Source organism: Podarcis filfolensis (genome assembly GCF_964270895.1).
Source record: "Podarcis filfolensis genome assembly, chromosome: 16".
In the NCBI taxonomy this organism is placed as follows: domain Eukaryota; kingdom Metazoa; phylum Chordata; class Lepidosauria; order Squamata; family Lacertidae; genus Podarcis; species Podarcis filfolensis.
In genome coordinates this window covers 26,370,480-26,390,088 of record NC_139620.1, presented here as the reverse complement: position 1 = coordinate 26,390,088, position 19,609 = coordinate 26,370,480, and the positions used below count along the sequence as shown (strand labels likewise).

The 19,609-nt window shown below is 44.4% G+C and overlaps 2 protein-coding genes across 5 annotated transcripts in view; one reads left to right on the top strand and one right to left on the bottom strand.

Annotated features, from left to right (window-relative positions):
- RSPH14 (radial spoke head 14 homolog) overlaps positions 1-19,609 on the top strand; it is a 60,041-nt gene that overhangs the window by 18,216 nt on the left and 22,216 nt on the right. The gene's annotated exons all lie outside the window — the stretch shown is intronic.
- The window catches only part of GNAZ (G protein subunit alpha z), a 39,640-nt gene that overhangs the window by 9,764 nt on the left and 10,267 nt on the right, over positions 1-19,609 (bottom strand). Inside the window, exon 2 of the mRNA XM_083590480.1 lies at positions 7,700-8,981. Within this exon, the coding sequence (XP_083446606.1) occupies positions 7,700-8,422 (723 nt within the window). The 5' untranslated portion in view covers positions 8,423-8,981. The remainder of the gene's footprint in view (positions 1-7,699; positions 8,982-19,609) is intronic.

Below are 19,609 nucleotides of genomic sequence, written 5' to 3'. Positions count from 1 at the left end.
GGTGAGAGGCTGCCAGCTCTGCTGGCAAGAAGTGACACAACTGGGCTCCTGAGCCCCACAGGGGTGCCGCAGAAAGAATGTAGTTGGTCAAGGGAGCCGTGGATTGGAAAAGGTTGAAAATCTCTGGTTTAGCAGAACAGGCATCCATATGTTACCTAAACAAATAATTGAAATCATTGCAGCTGCCTGACGAAGGAGAATGGCCAGATGCAAGGGAGGGAGGGAAAGGCATAAATAATCCATACGTTTAACAGCTCTATAGCAAAGACCACTTTAGCAACGCCCATCCAGCTGCACCTGCCATATGCCCCCTTTACTTGGCAAGTATGGGGATCCGCCTGCTCTCACCCCCTTTGCCCCCCAAATCACTTACTTTCTACAATTAAACACACATCTCAACATGCTAGGATGGCTTTTGTCGCCTAAATAATATTGAAGCAGAATAAGCATGTAAACATCATCTGACACGTTGTACTCAAACTTACATGAAGCAGGACCAACATCATCTGAAACATGTGTCTGGTTTCCCCTGTCTGAATCAGAGGGGTCTCACTGTGGAAGCAGCCAAGTCCACATGAGTCAGCCGTTCACCCCTCAAGCTAACTCTGTTGACGTGAATAATAGAGAGAAATTGTGCAGAGGCACAGAGGAAAATGTAGGGATGGAAGAATGAGTGCACAAGAGCCATCCTTCTTTCCTTTCCAGCTGGGGCTGCTGCACATGAAATTTGGATAGTGTTGTGCACGAGTCACTTCCCTTCAGAGCCTGGCCTTGAGAATGCCAGTGCCTAGCTCTGGGCTGGACTGACAGTTACCATTAAAGAAACCCCCTCTGTGTTACAGACTCCCCAGGTTGTGCTGTGAGAATTTAGGATTTACAAGCTAACGATGGAAGGGCACTGCTGTCAGAAAACCTCAGAATGCATTTATGTGCTCCATTACAGACACGTTGTTATGGAAACAGGGGAGGAAAAGAACTGGGGCTGCTGAAATAGAGGAAGCTTCTGGCTTAATATTGCAAGCTGAAATTCCTTGAGCCCGGGAGCAGCACCCCAGTCAAGGCGGTTCCAGCACATCCCACCTGTCCTATACGGAGTGAGTCCAACTCCTCAGATAGAGTTTACCAGCGTTTGTCAATAAGAAAAGGCCACTCACCATCCAAAAGCAAGCCTTAAAACACTTTATTTTTTAACAAAGCCAGACTCATGCATTAGATATCTTTTCAGGCACCTACATTTAAAAGAGGTCTTTGAATCTCTTTTTGTAGAAAATGCCAGCACAACATTATGACCTACTGAGCCAAATGCAGCCCACTGGCTGTGTCCTGCGGCCAGCCAGATGGTTGCTTGACAACTCCCCTGGCAGGCAGTAAAAGAAAAAGTGGGGGTGGGGGGATGGACAAGCAGATTATCAAGCATTTGGCTTGCTGAGTCACAACTTGTGCAAGCCTGCCTTATTTATTTGTACCCAAATTGACAAATTAAAAAATTATTCTTTTGCTTAGGGACTGGCCTGGTTAAATAATTGTACACAGATCTGACACCAGAAATGGCAATCATTCAGGAATCAGTAGGATAACTTTTCAGCCTACTGGGCCTCTCTGTTACAGTGGTACCTCGGTTTACGAACTTAATCCGTTCCAGAAGTCCGTTCTTAAACCAAAACCGTTCTTAAACCAAGGTGCGCTTTCCCTAATGAGGTCTCCCGCCGCCAGTGCCCTTCCACCATTCTGATTTCGTTCTTAGACCGAGGTAAAGTTCTCAAAACGGGACACTATTTCTGGTTTTGTGGAGTACGTAAACCGAATCGTTCTTAAAGAGGACTGTTCTTAAACCGAGGTACCACTGTACTGAGCTTAATGTGGCCATCCTGGAATTAAGCAGCTTTAAAGGGGAACATCCAGGGTGAAATTGCAATTTATGAAAATTTTCAGTTCTAGTCACTTGTGTCTAAATAGAGACCTTGTTCTAATGTCTCAGTACAGATGCATAAAATTCACACAGCAATCCCAAGATGATTCTGTTATCGCCAACCACTGCTATTGTGAAAGGTGACCAGGCTCTTTTTGCAGACACAAGAGGATCACACTCTATGCATTTGATGAAGTGGGCTGTAGTCCATGACAGATTATGCCACAATGCTCCCACAAGACCCTTTGCTGACAAAGTTAACAAATCTTCATAAAATCTTGTCTTAGAAAATTGCCAGTTTCATCAGTTAAAAAAACCAAAACCCTACAAGCAAAATAAGCAGACTATTGCATGTCCAAAACATGTTCCTCAATACATGAAACAGAGCACTCTGCCAAACAAGGCTGCATGATGCTAGGGCTGTTGGGATTTGTAGTCCAAAACATCTAGAGGGCACTGGGTTGGGGAAGGTCAACATGTACCCTCACTGCCTAGGGCTGAGATCTCTCAACCACTCCAAGAGTGCTCACTGGAGTACAGAAAAGAGGGTAAAAGGTGCCCATAGTCATTCTTGATACAACCTCTTGGGTTTTTTGTCTGTGTTTTTTATACAACTCCTTGTGTGTGCCAATTGAGCCCAGGCCTCCCAAATTAAACACCAGAACTTTCTTAGTCTCATTTTGGACATCCAATAATATCTTCATTTTTTTTAAAGGACACATGTAAAAAAAACCCTGTACTATTTTTCATAGTGGTCAATGCTCCATTTATTCTTGGCTCCTTCACACTTGTGTAAAATTCTTGTCTTTATAATATTCATCAGATTGTCCTTTGCTTCAAAGACTGGGGTTATGCATTCCTTTGTCAGGAATGATTACAGTGGTACCTCGGGTTAAGAACTTAATTCGTTCCGGTGGTCCGTTCTTAACCTGAAGCACCACTTTAGCTAATGGGGCCTCCCACTGCCGCCGCTCCGCTGCTGCACGATTTCTGTTCTCATCCTGAAGCAAAGTTCTTAACCCGAGGTACTATTTCTGGGTTAGCGGAGTCTGTAACCTGAAGCGTATGTAACCCGAGGTACCACTGTATATTCCAGCTTTCTCCTGGTCTAATGTGCACATATCTTTGCACGCCCACTAAATGTTGAACATGCAATAGTTCCATTACCTGAACCATAACCGTGCTCTGATCCTCTTCTATTGCAGAATCATATTACTTTGTAGGATTGCTAGTTTGTATCTTCTACCACATTCCTCAGGAGATATTTATGACTTTATAGACAGTTGCCGAATGAAAATATTAAATTCAGCATGATGGCTTGCAGTCCCATCAAAACATGTTTTCTCCGAAGTATCACCAATTTAAATGCATTTACTCCTTGCGACAATACAAATAACCTTTAGGACTGCAGACTTAACACTCCCTAATTGGGAAACGGCTTGATTGCAAAGGAGAAAAAGCTTAAACAGAAATAGACTTGATTCAAAACCAAGGATAAGAGCAACAGTGGAAATTGTATCTGATGGAAGCAGTGGCTCTGAACTGTGCAATACATTTATGACCATTGACACTTTGAGTCACGTACATCTCAAGTTTTCCATTCTCAGTGACAATAGAAGATTGCTACAACAGTCAGGGGCTTTCGGAGTTCAGACGCTTACAGCAGCCCCTCTGCAAGGATTGATCATCTAAGCAAACGAAACAGATATTGGCCAGGCAGGCCATGCACATTTCCACTAACGGCAAAAGAAACAGTGGAAGGAGCATGGTGGCAGGCAGAGCAGCAAACCATTTCTAATAAAAACCAGTAATGTCTAATACTAATTCAGGTCTATCAAAACGTTGCTTGAACCCAGCATGGTAGCCCTGTACATCCACCCAGTAGTTGCCAAGTATGCCTGCACACTCACTGACATATTCATGCCCTGTATGCTATGAACATTTTGGGGCAATGCCCTTTTGGGGCAATGCCCTTGGTTCCAAAAGGGCATTGATTGATGGATTCCATTTCAATACAGAAGGAGGTAGACTCCACTATGGTAGCAGAGCTGGGGTGGGAGAGTGCCAGAGCTCTGTCTAGTCAGGTTGTATGGGATCATTTTCAACCTATTGCCTCCGAGGATGTGGACAGGCTGCTTGGATGAGCAAAACCAACCACCTATCTCCTTGACCCTTGCCCATCCTGGCTCATAAAAGCGAGCCAAGCAGGTTGGACAATGGGCTGTGTGGGATGGTGAATGCTTCCCTCTGTAAGGGAGTCTTCTCTGAACCCCTTAAAGAGGCAGTTATTAAACTTCTTCTTTAAAAAACCATCTTTGGACCCAGCCATTATGGCTTATTATCGCCCAGTCTCAAATCTTCCATTCCTGGGCAAGGTCCTTGAGCGGTTGGTTGCTGAACAACTCCAGGCCAGTCTGGAGGATGTGGACCATTTGCATCCCTTCCAATTTGGATTCAGACCCCATCACGGGACTGAAATGTTTTTAATGTTTAATGTTTTAGATTTGTCAGAAGCTGCCCAGAATGGCTGGGCAACCCAGTCAGATGGGTGGAGTGCTACTACTACTACTACTACTACTACTACTACTACTATTACTACAACTACAGGGATACCTCGGTTTTCGAACGTAATCGGTTCCAGAAGACTGTTTGAGTTCTGAAATGTTCAAAAATCAAAAACTCAACAGCCAACAGCTAGGCCTCAGGATCTTGCACTCAGCGGAAGCCGCGTGGCATGTTTGACTTCCGAGGCTTGTTCAAAAACCGAATCATTTACTTCTGGTTTTACGGAGTTTGTAAACCAAAATGTTCATCAATGGAGACATTTGAAAACTGAGGTACCACTGTACTAATAATACCCCTCATCAGAAGACCATAGGGAGGTGTACAATATAAAACCACAAAAGCAGAGTAACAAACAGAAACAATAACAACCCCCACTTGTGCAAGCAACTTGGATTCTTCTCCATCCTGGATGATTACAGCTGCTTTTGAGGGACTGAGACTTTGACTCCCCAAAGTTTCCCATAGAGATGAAGAGAAGACAACTGTCAGGCTCTTCTCAAAAACCAAAACCAAAAAAATCTTATCCACCAGACTGAGGCTGAATCTAAGCAACACCCTGCAGCCTTCCCCAGTCTGGTGCCCACCAGATGTTTTGGGGTACAATTCCCATCAGACCTAGGTGGCATGGCTTTCTGATGCTGTGGATGATGAGAGTTGTAGTCCAAAACATGAGGAGGGCACCAGGTTGGGGAAGGGCCATCACAACGAAGGTTGGCAAGTTGTCATACTTGTAAGAATCAATCAAGTTCAGGGTTTGGGTGTTGCTCTGGATACAACATTATGCTACAAGGGGAGGATAATTTCTTGGAGTACATTTCACCAGTTTACATCTGATGAGAGGGCTGTAATTATGTAATTATTTAAATTTATAGAAGGCTTTCCCCCCCAAGTTAAAGATTGTTAGAAGGCATGCAGTGAAAACTGAAATGAGAACAAGAGCAGAAGCCTCGCTGTTCAAGAGCCAACTTAGCTACATTTCCTGGTACTCCTGAATTAACAATTTTCTTTCTGTAGCCTCATTTCAATAGCCTTCCTTGGCAAACATGTCTGATTATCTAAATGTTCTAGGTCAATCTTGCTGGCTGGGGCTGATGGGAGTTGTAAACATATTTATTTTATTTAGGGAAAGCATTTATAATCTACATTTCATTCGAAGCTCCTAGAATGAAAATAGACATAGCCCAATCCAAAAATGAACAAAATTAAAGCAGTGTAAAAGGAAACAAGAAGTAAACATCAGGAGGCCACCAGGCCAGGGGACAAATGATGAATCAAGCCCAGATGGCTTCTAGTGGCAAATTTTAACCTTGATCTGAAAAAGTTGCATTGACCTCTATATCTACAATCCCAGAGTGGTATCAAGGTATGCAGGACTTTTCAGGACTGCTTTGCAACTCTGCAAACAATCCAGGCAAGATTGTTGCCTGATCTCTTCCCTGCCTAAACCACATTAACCATTATAACAGCATTTGAAATGATGCTTCACTCTCTCCCACCATTTGTTAGAACAGAAGGATCTCTCAATGAAGCAGCTCTTACCCCCCGACTCGAGCTGCTTGTCATTCTCCATAATTGCACATCAATTATAAATAGAGCCTGAGATTACTACTTAATTGCATCCTACAGAAAAGGGTGCATTCCCCCCCTCCCCAATTATATAAAAAAGTGCTTTGTTTCAAAATTCATAGGCCTGTAGGTTCTCCTCAGTTCCTATGGACACCAAGCTGAATTATCTGTTTCAGGAGAATATTGCCAGGAATACTGAGCCCTTCTTTTATTTCCCAGAGGGGGTGACATTATCAGAGGTTTGGAAAGATCTCCCAAGCTTTCTGAAGTGCTTCAGATGAATAGGGGAAGGCAAAGCAGAGTGTGCAAGGCTCCTGAGACATTTGCTCTGACATTTGTTCTACCTCTATTCTCAGAGGCTATACACTGCTGAATAGCAATTGCTGAGAACTGCAAGTGGGGCAAGCGTGTGGGGGCTTCCCACTGGGGCATCTGGTTGGCTACTGTAAGAACAGAGTGCTAGATTAGATGGGCCTTTGACCTGGTCCAGCAGGCTGTTCTTATGTTCCTACCCACAACCCCCCAAACTCTGCAAATCTTTCAACAACATCAACATGGAGGCACAATTATGACTTCAGCTGTGACACTGAGATTGGGGATCTGCAAAATGGCTTGCAGGATAAGCCCTGAGATTCTCCATCAAAGCCAGACATAAATATGGAATTTTCATCTGCTGAGCACACACATTATCAGCAGTGACCATGAGCGCTATTTTTCTGCATGAAGAACATTTCATAACAAAGCCATTGATTGGATACCAGGAATTCCATACAGAGAACCTTCTGCAAACGAAGCATCTACAATTATGCATGTTACCATCTTAGTTAAATTATATATTGAGGAAAGAGACTGGAAAGCACAAACAAAACTGGCAACAAAGGTCAAGTCAAGGAGGGCGAATGCAATGATCCACGCACACTTCTGCATATGCAGTCATTTCCATAGTTACTGTATCTGTTTGTTCAAGCAAACTGGAGGCCAGTATTAGCACCATAAAGAGACTGCAAAGGGAGTCGGTTTTTATGATATGGACAGAAGCTGTTTAGTGAACGCCATAAAATTCTCTGTGAAAACCCACGCAGATAGCGAGTCTCAGACCAGCGGGTGCCATTTTAAACAGCACAAAAAGGTTAATTCAACTTAATTTTGAAGCTTCAAAGGCTTTCTGGAACTCCTTTTTTAAACTGTGTCATGTACATCCCTCCAGAATACTTTACCCAGAGTTTTCTGTATTTACACGGCAACAGTACCTGCAAGTGGGACGCAACATCCAACCTAAAAGTGGCTGCCAAGACAATGATGTCTCTTTACAAAAAGAGGGTCACGTGGTCCAACGACTGGGTCATCATATCTTCTGAGCCTTGAAGGTAGAGCAGCAATGAAACTTCAGACAGAGGGCATTAGTAAGCCCTACCCTTTTCCATTATGATAAAAACCATTCTGTTTTGGTCACAGACGCTAGCCCATATGAAAGGCATATAGGAAATATAAGGGCAGTTATGATGCTCAGCACCTGTTTCCAGGATACCTTCTCCTTGAGCACTCGGAAAAGAAACTGAGCATCATGCCTGGAACCCACAAGCAGTACCAAAATACACATAATGAAACAATGAAGACTGGAGGGGATGGGGGACGGACGAAAGCTACATTTGGACTTACCGTTTGGTTATCTTCATACAGCTTCAAGTCATATCCACTCAGCTCCACACAGAAAATTATTGCTGTAACCCCCTCAAAACAGTGGATCCATTTTTTGCGCTCAGATCTCTGCCCGCCAACGTCCACCATTTTAAAAGTCAGCTCTTTGAAAGTAAACTTGTTTTCCACAATCCCTGTGGTCATGTCCCGAGAGCGCAGAATGTCTTCAACCGTCGGGATGTAATCTAATGCAGCAATCCTTTCTAGGTCATTCAAGTAGTAGGCGGCATTATCCTCTAGATGGTACTCGTTGGAGCGACAGAAACACTCCTGTACCCCGGGGTCAGCCCAGAGCCTCTTCATCACCCCAAGCAGCTCAGGCGTGATCTCCCCTTTGCTTTCCGCGGGGCCCGTCAGAGCAAAAAGCTGCACCGCATCGTAGGCGCGATCGGGATTGTGGAACTCGATTTTCAGAGTCGCCAAGGCGCGGATGATGCGAGTGAGGGAGTCGATGGCGTTATAGATAATCAAAGGCTTGTACTCCTTGCAGGCCTCCAAGTTGAAGCCGCCGCTGTGGATGATTTTCATCTGCTTGACAATGGTGCTTTTGCCAGAGTTGCTGGTGCCAAGAAGTAAGAGCTTGATCTCGCGCCGCTGCCGCTGACTCTCAGAGCGCAGGTGGCGGTCAATTCTCCGGGACCGCCGCGCTGCCTCTTTCTCCTCAGAGCTTTGCCTACATCCCATGGTACAGCAGAGACTAGCAGAAGGGGATAGCTGTAGACTCCCTCCCTCCCTCTCTCTCTCTCTCTCTCTCTCTCTGCTTCCCAGAAATAACTGGTGCGATTCCTTTTATCTGGTGTATCTTCTAGGAGCAGGGTGAGAGTACTGTCCAATTTGTGATGCCCTCCAATAGACCAGGACCAAGTACTTCAGTCCCAGGAAGGTTGCAAAGTCATAACAGACAACCACAAGCAAACAGTAGCTTCAGCAGAGCTCATTAGCACTCCCATTTTCTGAGGAAGCATTTGCACGTTCCTCTTATGGAAGGGAAGCTTTCCTTGCCCACAGAGTGGTCAAAATCTGCCCAGTGTCCCCTTTTGCTCTCCTGCATAGCTCTCCTGCACAAAGGCAAGGAGGAGGTGCCCTGGCTCCTGCCGCACTTCTAAGTTTCCAGTTGCTGTAGCAATGGCATCAGGTGCAGTGAAAACTCCTGTCCAGTCTTGTGCTGCATTTATCCGGCTTCCCTTTCAGACGTGATTCTTTATGCTGGTCAAGTTTGGGTACATGAAGCCACAGTCTCCCCCTGTTAAGACAGTGGGACAGAGGGGGAAACATTAAATGAGCTTCTTTAACTGGGGAACTTGAACATCTTATCCTCCCCCAAGCAAGCAACCCAAATAGAAAGCAGGAAATCTTGGAATGGAGCAAAAACACGGCTAGCTGAAGGCTGAGGAGCCCTGGAGATTGTGTACTTGGCACAAAAGCAAACCTAATCCCTTTGTCATTCCAGCCTGATGTTTTTATTACCCAAACCCACATGAGCTGTTTACAAGCTCTTCTCATGAAGAAGACAACCCTCCTCTTCCTGCACAGCCCTGCCCTGACTGGTTTTTCCCAAAATGAAGGAAAGAAGAGGAAAAGGGAGACAGGTCCACCATTTCCTTCCCTGTTGCCTCAGAGTCCAACACCCGTTGAATGCACATGTGCAGGTACACACACACACACACACACACCCCACTGCTTTCCTTTCTCTCTCTCTTCTTGGTATTGAACTTGTTCTTTTGCAATTCATGGAGTGAATTTTTAAATCAAGATCTTAAAGCAAAGCTTTCCAAACGGGTTTATCTAAAGTAATGGGCTCTCCTTCATTGGAGATTTTTAAACAGAGTTTGAATGGCCATCTGCCAGGGATTCTTTAACTGTGATTCCTGTATTACAGGGGGTTGGACCAGATGAACCTTGGGGTGCCTTCCAACTCTACGATTCTATGAGTGCAGAAACTCTGTTGCCTTTAGAGCAGCCTTCCCAAACCTCATGTCCTACAGATGTTGTGGACTACAACTCACATCAGCCCAGGAGGGAGGGAGGCTGTTTTAGAGGGTCTTTGTGGGCTCATCAAATACCCAAATAGATCCTCACTCCTCAGCTCAAACGAGAGGGAGGCCTTAGCATGTATGATGGCCTTTGTTGACATTTGCCCCTTGTTCTTCCTGCCTCAACCACCCTTGTTTCCCTTAAGCTTTCTTCCCCTGTTCTGGATTAGGGACGAGAGAGAAATTTTATTCAGTCCACATTTAAAGGTAAACCCACTTAACTGGAACTTTCCAGAACAATATAAGGACTGCAACACAGGCAGCCTTCAAAATTCACACTTCTGCGAATTTTGTAGTGCAGCTCTCCAGCCAAGTAATGTGTGCACAAAAATGCATCTGCTGGGTTAAAGTATGCCCAAAAATGCAAATGTATGTGAAAATAGCATACAGTAATGCATTATATTTGGGAAACTGCTTTGCAAACATGTGTCTATTGGGCAAAATGCCATACAAAAATGTGTCTCTTAAAAGAAGTTCACACTAAAACGCTGATAAATTTCAGTGAGAACCTTTGTAAAATCATGTGGAAGTGTAGAGAACTGAATTTAAAGTTGAGAAGAATGAGAAACTTAAATTGACAGATTTGCCCTTCAGCAATTCAGTAATCAGCCACTCCAATGATCTCATAATTAGCATGTGCATACCTGTTTTGTATCTGAAGTGCTCTGCTATTTCCTCATGTCTTCCCATATATTATGACATTTCCTGCTGATTTCTCCCAACACATTTCAGCCTACAGTAAGTTAAGCTGTCCCTCCCTGTTAGAACCCCAGCAGGAACCAGTAGAACACATCCAGTCTGACTCAACTTTCTAAAATGAGCAAAAAAGCCAGGATTCCTTTACAGCCTTCTCTAACCTGGTGTCCTCCACGTATTTTGGACTGCAACTCCCAGAACAGAAATAACTGTATTGTATGGTGCTTAGAAACTTTGCTGATTAAATGGCATACATAAATAAAAATATATGATCTGATTTGAACATTTTAATCAATATCCTGGACGCCTTAGCCTTTACTACTTTGTTGCTTCTGTCATATTAAGACTTCTTGGCATTATTATTTTCTGTCTTTATAAAGGGGAGGGTGGAATCTCCAGCCCATGGGTGGGTCAATCTTCATCTGCCAGTGGTCCAATCTGACCTGCGAGGCCATTTCCACTGTAACCACGGCCACCTGTCAGTCAACTGACATCACTGGGTGACATCAGCTGATGGGCAGGGTTCAATCCTGCTGGGTACCACCTCACCAGCACGCTCCCTGTAGGGAATGCTCTGGCAAAGCTGTGGGGAGCAGGATTCAAGCCTTCACTTATCAGCTGGTGAGCGGAGAGTTCAATCCTGCTAGGTGCTGATTTGCCAGCACATTCCCAACACAGAACCTTCCCTCCACACCACAGGTTAATTTTGACAGGACTGCCCATTCATCAGTCTCATGACATCAGGTGATTGGCAGGTGAACAGCCTGTGAAGTGGGGGGAGACAATGTTCTGGTCCACCAGGTCAAAAAAACTTAATTTTTTTTCTTATGTAGCCCAAAGCAGTTAACCATACAATACTTTAAAATTTGCAATTTAAGAACCGAAAAGCAACTGTCAATGTCATTTTCATTCTAAAACTTGCAGCAAGTAACTGCAATAATAAATATTAAAAGCTTCAGAGGGGGGATAGGTTTTAGGTTCCTCAAATACTTAGCCCAGTTACAGTTAAAAATGAACCGAAGATCAGCTCTTCGGACAATGAAACCAAAGGCTCATCCATTCCAGCATTTGTTTTCACCATATGCCAAAAAAACTGGCCCTCCAGCATCAGAAACAGGAAGCTGAACTGAGTCTTTTCCTTCCTCTTGCAGAAGGACTCTTCTTACATTCTTCCTGAACTCTAATTTGGTTAGGCGTCTGCAGGCATCATTCCTGGAGGAACGCATGCTATGAAACAGAGTTGGCAGACTCCAGGTGTGTCAGATTGACACGTGTGTGTGTTCGCTTTACTAAAACCCCAAGATCTACCAACCAGTGCCAGGTGCATGAGAGAGATATTTAAAATTAAATGTGCCTTCTGAGCACATTCTGAACCAGGGGTTTTGTTTCCTGTAGCAGAGCCAGAATGAGCGCACACTGCTTTCACACACAAGTCTACTCCTGGTCAGCTTTCTTCATTTCAGCAGCTTAATTCAGGTGGGAAAAGCAGCTATGCTGTTGCTATCATTAAAGAGCCAGACAGCCTATACAATTGACTGCAAATCGCACAGAGGTCTACTGGGAGAACCCAGCCCTCCTTATGCCCAACCCTTCTATAAGCCACAATGACTGTGCTCTGCCTCCACAGTCAGAGGCAGCAATGCTTCTGAATACTAGTTGCTGGAAACCACAGGAGGGGAGAGCGTACTTGTGCTCGAATCCTGCTTGCCGGTTTCCCACAGACAACTAGTTGGCTGCTGTGAGAACAGGATGCTGGACTGGATGGGCCATTGGCCTAAGCCAGCAGGCCCTTCTGATAACACAGGGATAACTACTGACAACCTCAACAACCTCAGATATGCAGATGACACAACCTTGATGGCAGAAAGTGAGGAGGAATTAAAGAACCTTTTATTGAGAGTGAAAGAGGAGAGCGCAAAATATGGTCTGAAGCTCAACATCAAAAAAACGAAGATCATGGCCACTGGTCCCATCACCTCCTGGCAAATAGAAGGGGAAGAAATGGAGGCAGAGAGAGATTTTACTTTCTTGGGCTCCATGATCACTGCAGATGGTGACAGCAGCCACAAAATTAAAAGACGCCTGCTTCTTGGGAGAAAAGCAATGACAAACCTAGACAGCATCTTAAAAAGTAGAGACATCACCTTGCCAACAAAGGTCCGTATAGTAAAAGCTATGGTTTTCCCAGTAGTGATGTATGGAAGTGAGAGCTGGACCATAAAGAAGGCTGATCGCTGAAGAATTGATGCTTTTGAATTATGGTGCTGGAGGAGACTCTTGAGAGTCCCATGGACTGCAAGAAGATCAAATGTATCCATTCTTAAGGAAATCAGCCTCCAGTCCTCAAGACACTCCTCCTCTTCCTCTTCTGCAGAGGAGGCAGTGAGGTCCAGGCAGCCACAGAGCCCAGATAACTGGATTAGATCAGAGCACTGCCTTTAATCTGTAGAAGCTGATCTGTCAACAGCACCAATTAGGAGCTTAATCCTTTCAATCCCATAGATAAATTGTACAGAATCTGCTCTAGAGCTGTTATACACACCGCAGACTGGTAGCAGTTCATTGGCATTGAGTGGGTTGGTATACATGACCCTTTTGAAGACATCCATTCCTGCAGGCGGTTTAAAACTTGGCAGATTAATTTTATCTGCCATCTGTTTGACTCCTGCTTATTTTGTTGATGCCGTGCCCTTTAACCCTGTTTTGATATTGATACTGGTTTTTAATTTTTGTTCTGTTAGCTGCCCTGGACATCTTCTGATGGAAAAGTGGGGCATAAATTGACTACAACGAAGTGCCTTTTACTTAAGGAATTTATATCATATGTTCCACGTAAGTCCGAACATGGCTATAACAAATAGCTTGATGATAAAATATTAGCTACTTGATTTATTTGCATTAGCATGCCACACCACAACACAAAGTTAAAATAAATAAAATAAGACAGAAGTTAAATAAAGTTCTGTAGGAAACTTACATTAAATCAGTAAAAAACCAAAATAAGCAAAATAATATATGGAAGACATAAAATCAAAAGCAACATAGATACAGCTAAAGCTGGGGGGGGGGGTCACTATAGCCTGAAAGTCAAAACACAGATTTTAAAACTACGTAAATTATCAAAAAGGCCTGGGTGAAGAGAAAGGTCTTCAACTGGTGCCAGGTAAACCTTTCTTAGAAGACTGTTTCCTAACCTAAACGGCCTTGACCCTGTATACCTGTAGGAGTGTCTCCACCCACATTGTTCAGCCCAGACACTAAGGTCCAGCTCTGAGGGCCTCTGGCGGTTCCCTCACTGCGAGAAGTGAAGCTACAGGCAACCAGGCAGAGGGCTATCTCAGTAGTGGCACCCGCCCTGTGGAACGCCCTCCCATCAGTTGTCAAGGAGATGAGTAATGATATAACCTTTAAAAGACATCTGAAGGCAGCCCTGTATAGAGAAGCCTTTTAATGTGTAATGTTTTATTATGTTTCTATATATGTAGGAAGCTGCCCAAAGTGGCTGGGGCAACCCAGTCAGATAGGTGGGGTACGAATCATAAAAATAATAATAAAATTATTATTATTATTATTATTATTATTATTATTATTAACCAGCGTGCCCCTCCTGAAAAGGCCACCATCTCCCTGGTGGATGCAAGCAAGGACAGCAAAACATTTTAAGGCAGGCATGAGTTATGACTAGAAACCCACAGTGAAACTGAAGTTTTCAAGAACACAAACGAAAAGGGAGAAAGAGCAAAGAAACACAACAAAACCAGCTCCCATTCACAGGCTTATTCATCAGTTCACTCCCTTCAGACTTTTCTCCCAGGCTCTCAGAATGCCTTACGTGGGGTATGTCTCTCTCTCTCTCTCTCTCTCTCTCCCTCCCTCCCTCTCTCTCTCTCTCTCTCTCTCTGGAAGTTCTGACAAGGCTCACAGCTGTCTGTCCACCTGTGGGGAGGGAACTGCATGAAGTGCCCTCAAGGCCACACATGGGAGCCAGGCTTGCATTGTAGAGCACAAACAATTCAAAATGGGACTCCTCCGAAGGTGAAAAGGAACTTGAGGAAGCAAACAACTGTAAAGCATGTACCGCTTTGAAAATCTCCAAATATGGATTATAACTGGAATATAAGTTATCTTCGCAAAGCAAATTGGCACCAGCGCACCACTTCACTTGGCTCCTCAAATCTCAGTGGCACCCTGTGCAGTGCCAAAATCGGGTGCCCCCCACCTTCCACTGGGTGTCATAGTTGCAGCACCCTAGAAGCTCCCCACCCAGTGTGACCGTACCAGTCACACCCCCCTAGGTCCTCCTTTGGTCATCATGGCTAAACTCGAGAATAAGCACAGAAGAGTCTGCACAGAGATGAAACCCAAATTCTACATCAAGTGAATGCATTTGAGATTCTGTACTCAAAAGAAATTATGCAAATCAGGAGCAAAGTATGATGATACCTGCCGCCCCCTGGAGCCTTTTGAAGACACTGCCTGCATGTTTTCAAACGCACCTATACAGCCATGAAGGACAGAAGCATCCTAAACGTTCCTCTCTTAAATAAACCTCTGCATGCTGCAGCTCTTTAACAAGAATATGGCACTCCAATTGCTCTTATTGGGATGGTTTTCAGAGAGTACAGAACATTGCTTTGCTGATAAAACTGATATTATTCACACATTATCTCAAAAGCCAGACGCACTTATAGAAAAATAGCTCTGCACGTTATGGCCAGAGCAAGGTTCAGTCTAATCAGGGAAGCCATTTTCAGAGGCATCTTCTGTGCTCCAGCCAAAAGCCTGCTCACTTTGCAGCCGATCTACTCTGCAAATGCATTAATTCTTAGTGCTTCACATTATTGTGAATTTCCTGGGCAGCAAGTAATGTGATAACTAGAAATGAAGCCAAAAATAGGAGGAAAAGTGGGTTCCATTCTGCTCTTGAATAACAAGCCCCGGGAGAATCTCCATACCCTCTTGAGCTGTCATTTATTTAAGGTGTGGGCTTCAAAATTATATTCTCCAAAGAAGCTTCCTCACCATTTGGGTGGGAGAAATGGGAGTACACATGATTTTTTTTCCTTCCAGAGATGGAAAAGTGGTATAGGGGAAACAATAGGCAGCAGAGGGGGAAACAACAGAGGGAGAAATCTTGCCACTCTTACTCATTTTTGTTTCGCTCGGTGCCCTAGTTCCTCTCTCAGCCTGAGTGATAGAACGCCTGCAGTTGTGGGAGATGGGAGAAGGATGTGCATCCAGGAAACTGGTAGATTAGATGGAAAGGGATAGAAAAAGGCAGAATGGCTGGATGACAAATGGGGTTTTGGGAGTGGCGAACAGCCACCCCAGAGCAATGCTATGCCTGAGGTGACAGAAGCAGCCTCAACTTAATTGCGTTTTATTGTTTTATGTAAGCTGCCTTGGAGATCGAAAGGAGGGGCAGAAGCTAAGTAAATAAGCAGTTAAGCAGTCAAGGCTAAGCATGGGCTTTGATTTGGCTACGCAGGTTCAGTGCATCTCTTTCTATATACAGTGGTACCTCAGTTTAAGTACTTACTGTATTTTTTGCTCTATAAGACTCCCTTTTTTCTCCTAAAAAGTAAGGGGAAATGTGTGTGCTTCTTATGGATCGAATGCAGGCTGCGCAGCTATCCTAGAAGCCACAACAGCAAGAGGGATCGCTGCTTTCACTGCGCAGCAATCCCTCTTGCTGTTCTGGCTTCTGAGATTCAGAATATTTTTTTTCTTGTTTTCCTCCTCCAAAAACTAGGTGTGTCTTATGATCTGGTGCGTCTTATAGAGCGGAAAATATGGTAGTTTGTTCCGAAGGTCCGTTCTTAACCTGAAACTGTTCTTAACCTGAAGCACCACTTTAGCTAATGGGGCCTCCCGCTGCCGCCGCGCAATTTCTTCTCTCATCCTGAAGCAAAGTTCTTAACCCAAGGTAATATTTCTGGGTTAGCGGAGTCTGTAACCTGAAGCGTATGTAACCCAAGGTACCACTGTATATACTTGCTTTTTCAAGATGTTCCATCTTACACACAACTGCAAAGACAGGATGGGGTATGTACAAGCCACACACTCACACGCCACTGGAAACCTTGTGGATAGGACTTTCATGGTACATCTGTTATTAGTCATCTGCCCACACCTTATGATGTATTTGGAACTCCTAAACAACTTTGGAAGCTAGGTTAAAGAACATTCTTCTATGGCATCTCAAGGTTCCCTAAATGCAGTTCCTGAACTATCTCAGATCGTTCTCGGATCGTGGGACATATTCTATTCTGGCCCCATTCTTAGAAGTTATTTCTTGAAGCATGTCCACTGGATATTCTGAGCTCATTTGTATTTGACTCCCATTGTAAGTTGGTCCCCAATGTGTACCTCTTGATGTGAATCGAGAGCACAAGAGGCAGCGTCCTTGCCACAAGCCTTCCAGGGGAAACATCCACACAACATTGTCTTCACAATTATCAGATTTTCTGCCTGGCTGCTGGTTTTTAAGTGCGCGCTCTCTCTCTCTGTTTTCACTCAATTCCTTGGCTGCCGCACCAGCCCACCACATGTTCTAGTTCCCCCACCTTTGAAGGTGCCAGATTGTTCTATTCGAAGCCTCTCAAATCCACCTCGCCCACTGCCATCCCTTGCTTTTCCAAATGGCACTTCCGTACACTAAAAACGGGAGTATGAATACAACAGACGGCCACTGTAAATAAGCCCGAGGGCCATATGAGATGGTTGAATGTATATGCTTCAGTAGAGGGTTCCCAGGCGACAACCGTGAATTAGTTACTTAAAGGTTTAGGGGCCAACCATGAATGGTGGTGAAATAAACTGGGCTTTTATTAATCATGCTTTACTGAAATTGGAGGAAAAGGAGTGCAGGCTGATTAAGCATCCTGTACAGCAGTCTTCTTCATCAATCTGGCGCCTTCCAGATATTTTGACTACAACTGCCATCAGCCCCAGGAACATGTGGAACAGCAGCAGGTTGATGAAGGCTGCTATACATCATTGCTTCAGCAGAAGCACCAAAAAAGCAAGAGGAGCTTCCAACACCTTTGTAGATGGAGAGGCAAGGCCAAGTTGTCAGCTGTGGTTATAAGGAACATTCAGGGTAGTATAGCAAAGCAGCAAGCCCTGTGTCCCCACTGATTACCTGCAAATCTGATAGGCATCGCCTCTGCTCCCGCATCCAAGCTATTCATAAAACTGCTGCAGAGTACAGGGGCTAGAACAGAGCTCTGGGGCACTCCACTTGAGATCTCCCTTGCAGATTGATGCTGAGCCATGAACATGCACATATTGTGTACAGTTGTTGAGGCAGCTGTGTTTCCACCCAATGGCAGTTTCATCCTGTCCCCATTTTACCATATTGTTAACAAGGATATCACAGGAGGCTTCTGTCAACTGCTTTGCTGAAATCAAGACATAATATGTCCATGGCATTTCCACAATCCACGTGGTTATCAAATAGTAGTTATATAAAAAAGAAGAAGGTGAGATTGGTTTGGTATGATTTATTCTTGATGACCCCTGCTGACTCCTAGTAATCATTGTACATGCTAATTTTAACAGTGTGTACTAGAATTTTGCCAGGCATCATTGTCAAACTGGCATGGTCTGTAGTTTCCAAGACCTGCTCTTTACCCCACGTTTTGAAGGCAGGGACAACATTTGCCCATCTCCACTCTTCTGGCTCCTCACGTTCTCTGTGGATTCTTAACTATTTAAAGTTAAGAACTGTGATCAGCATCTCTGCTCCTTCAACACCACAAGATGTAATTCATGGGTAGGCAAACTAAGGCCTGGGGGCCGGATCTGGCCCTATCACCTTCTAAATCCAGCCCATGGACAGTCTGGGAATCAGCGTGTTTTTACATGAGTAGAATGTGTACTTTTATTTAAAATGCATCTCTGGGTTATTTGTGGGGCCTGCCTGGTGTTTTTACATGAGCAGAATGTGTGCTTTTATTTAAAATGCATCTCTGGGTTATTTGTGGGGCATAGGAATTCGTCCCCCCCCCTTATCCCCCCAAAATATAGTCCGGCTCCCCACAAGGTCTGAGGGACAGTGGACTGGCCCCCTGCTGAAAAAGTTTACTGACCCCTGATTGTAATTCATAAGAGTCTCGAGAATTGAACTTGTTTGATAATATAAGGGCATGCTGGATCAGGCCAATGGGTCATCTAACCCAGCATCATGTTCTCACTGTGGCCAACCAGATGGATGCCTGTGGGAAACCCGCAAGCAGGATTTGAGCACAATCTAATTTAGCTAGGTGTTTTCTATCTCGCTACCTATTCTGGGCTGCAAGTCCTTAAGTTCTACTTCTCCCAGGTACTTAACAGTTCTGCCTTCTCTCTGCCTTTTGGTTTATAAATCTCCTGCAAGATGGTTTTCTCTGGATGCTCCTTTGCTCAGGTTTGTGTAGCCCTCTTTAGCTTTTCCACTTAACTGGGAACCAAGCCCCCTCACATTACCAGTTAGGGAGAGCCATAGTTCAGTGTAAGACTTATTTTACAAAGAGGCATCTGCCCACAGACAGACACATAAATAGGGCAGTGCATAAATGAGCTGGAAATCTAAACAACAAAGAACCAACCATTAAAACAAACAGAACTGAGATGTCGGCCTGGTCAAACTCCCTTCCTTCCACTCTCTTTTAATGGAGAATCAGGGTAGACCCATTGCCATTTGACAGATTAAAGGGAGAGAGAAGGAAGCAGGGTTGTTTTATTTCCCTCTCCTCTCCCAGCTTTTAGCAAAGCATAAAGTATGATAAAAAAAATCAACAGAATTTTGTGTAACAAGCAAACATCAGTGAATAAAGACCTCTGCAATGGATGAAATCCTTTAAGTGATCTAACTTGGGCTGTAGTGGTATGAAAAGTATCGCAGAACTAGAAAATGCATCAAACAGGGCATGCACTACTAAAGTATCTTGAGTATCCAGCATCTGCTTAAAAATCTCCAACAATGGCGAGTCCACCACATTCTAAGGCAGCCTCTGTTCCACTGCTGACCAGCCCTGCCATTAGAAAGTTCTTCACTCACTGGTGCTTTGGGTAGCCAGCTTGTGAATAAGTCCTATCCCTTGCCTACTGTCTTACAAAGCAAGCGCCCTACATGGGATGATGGATAGCCGGCCTTGTT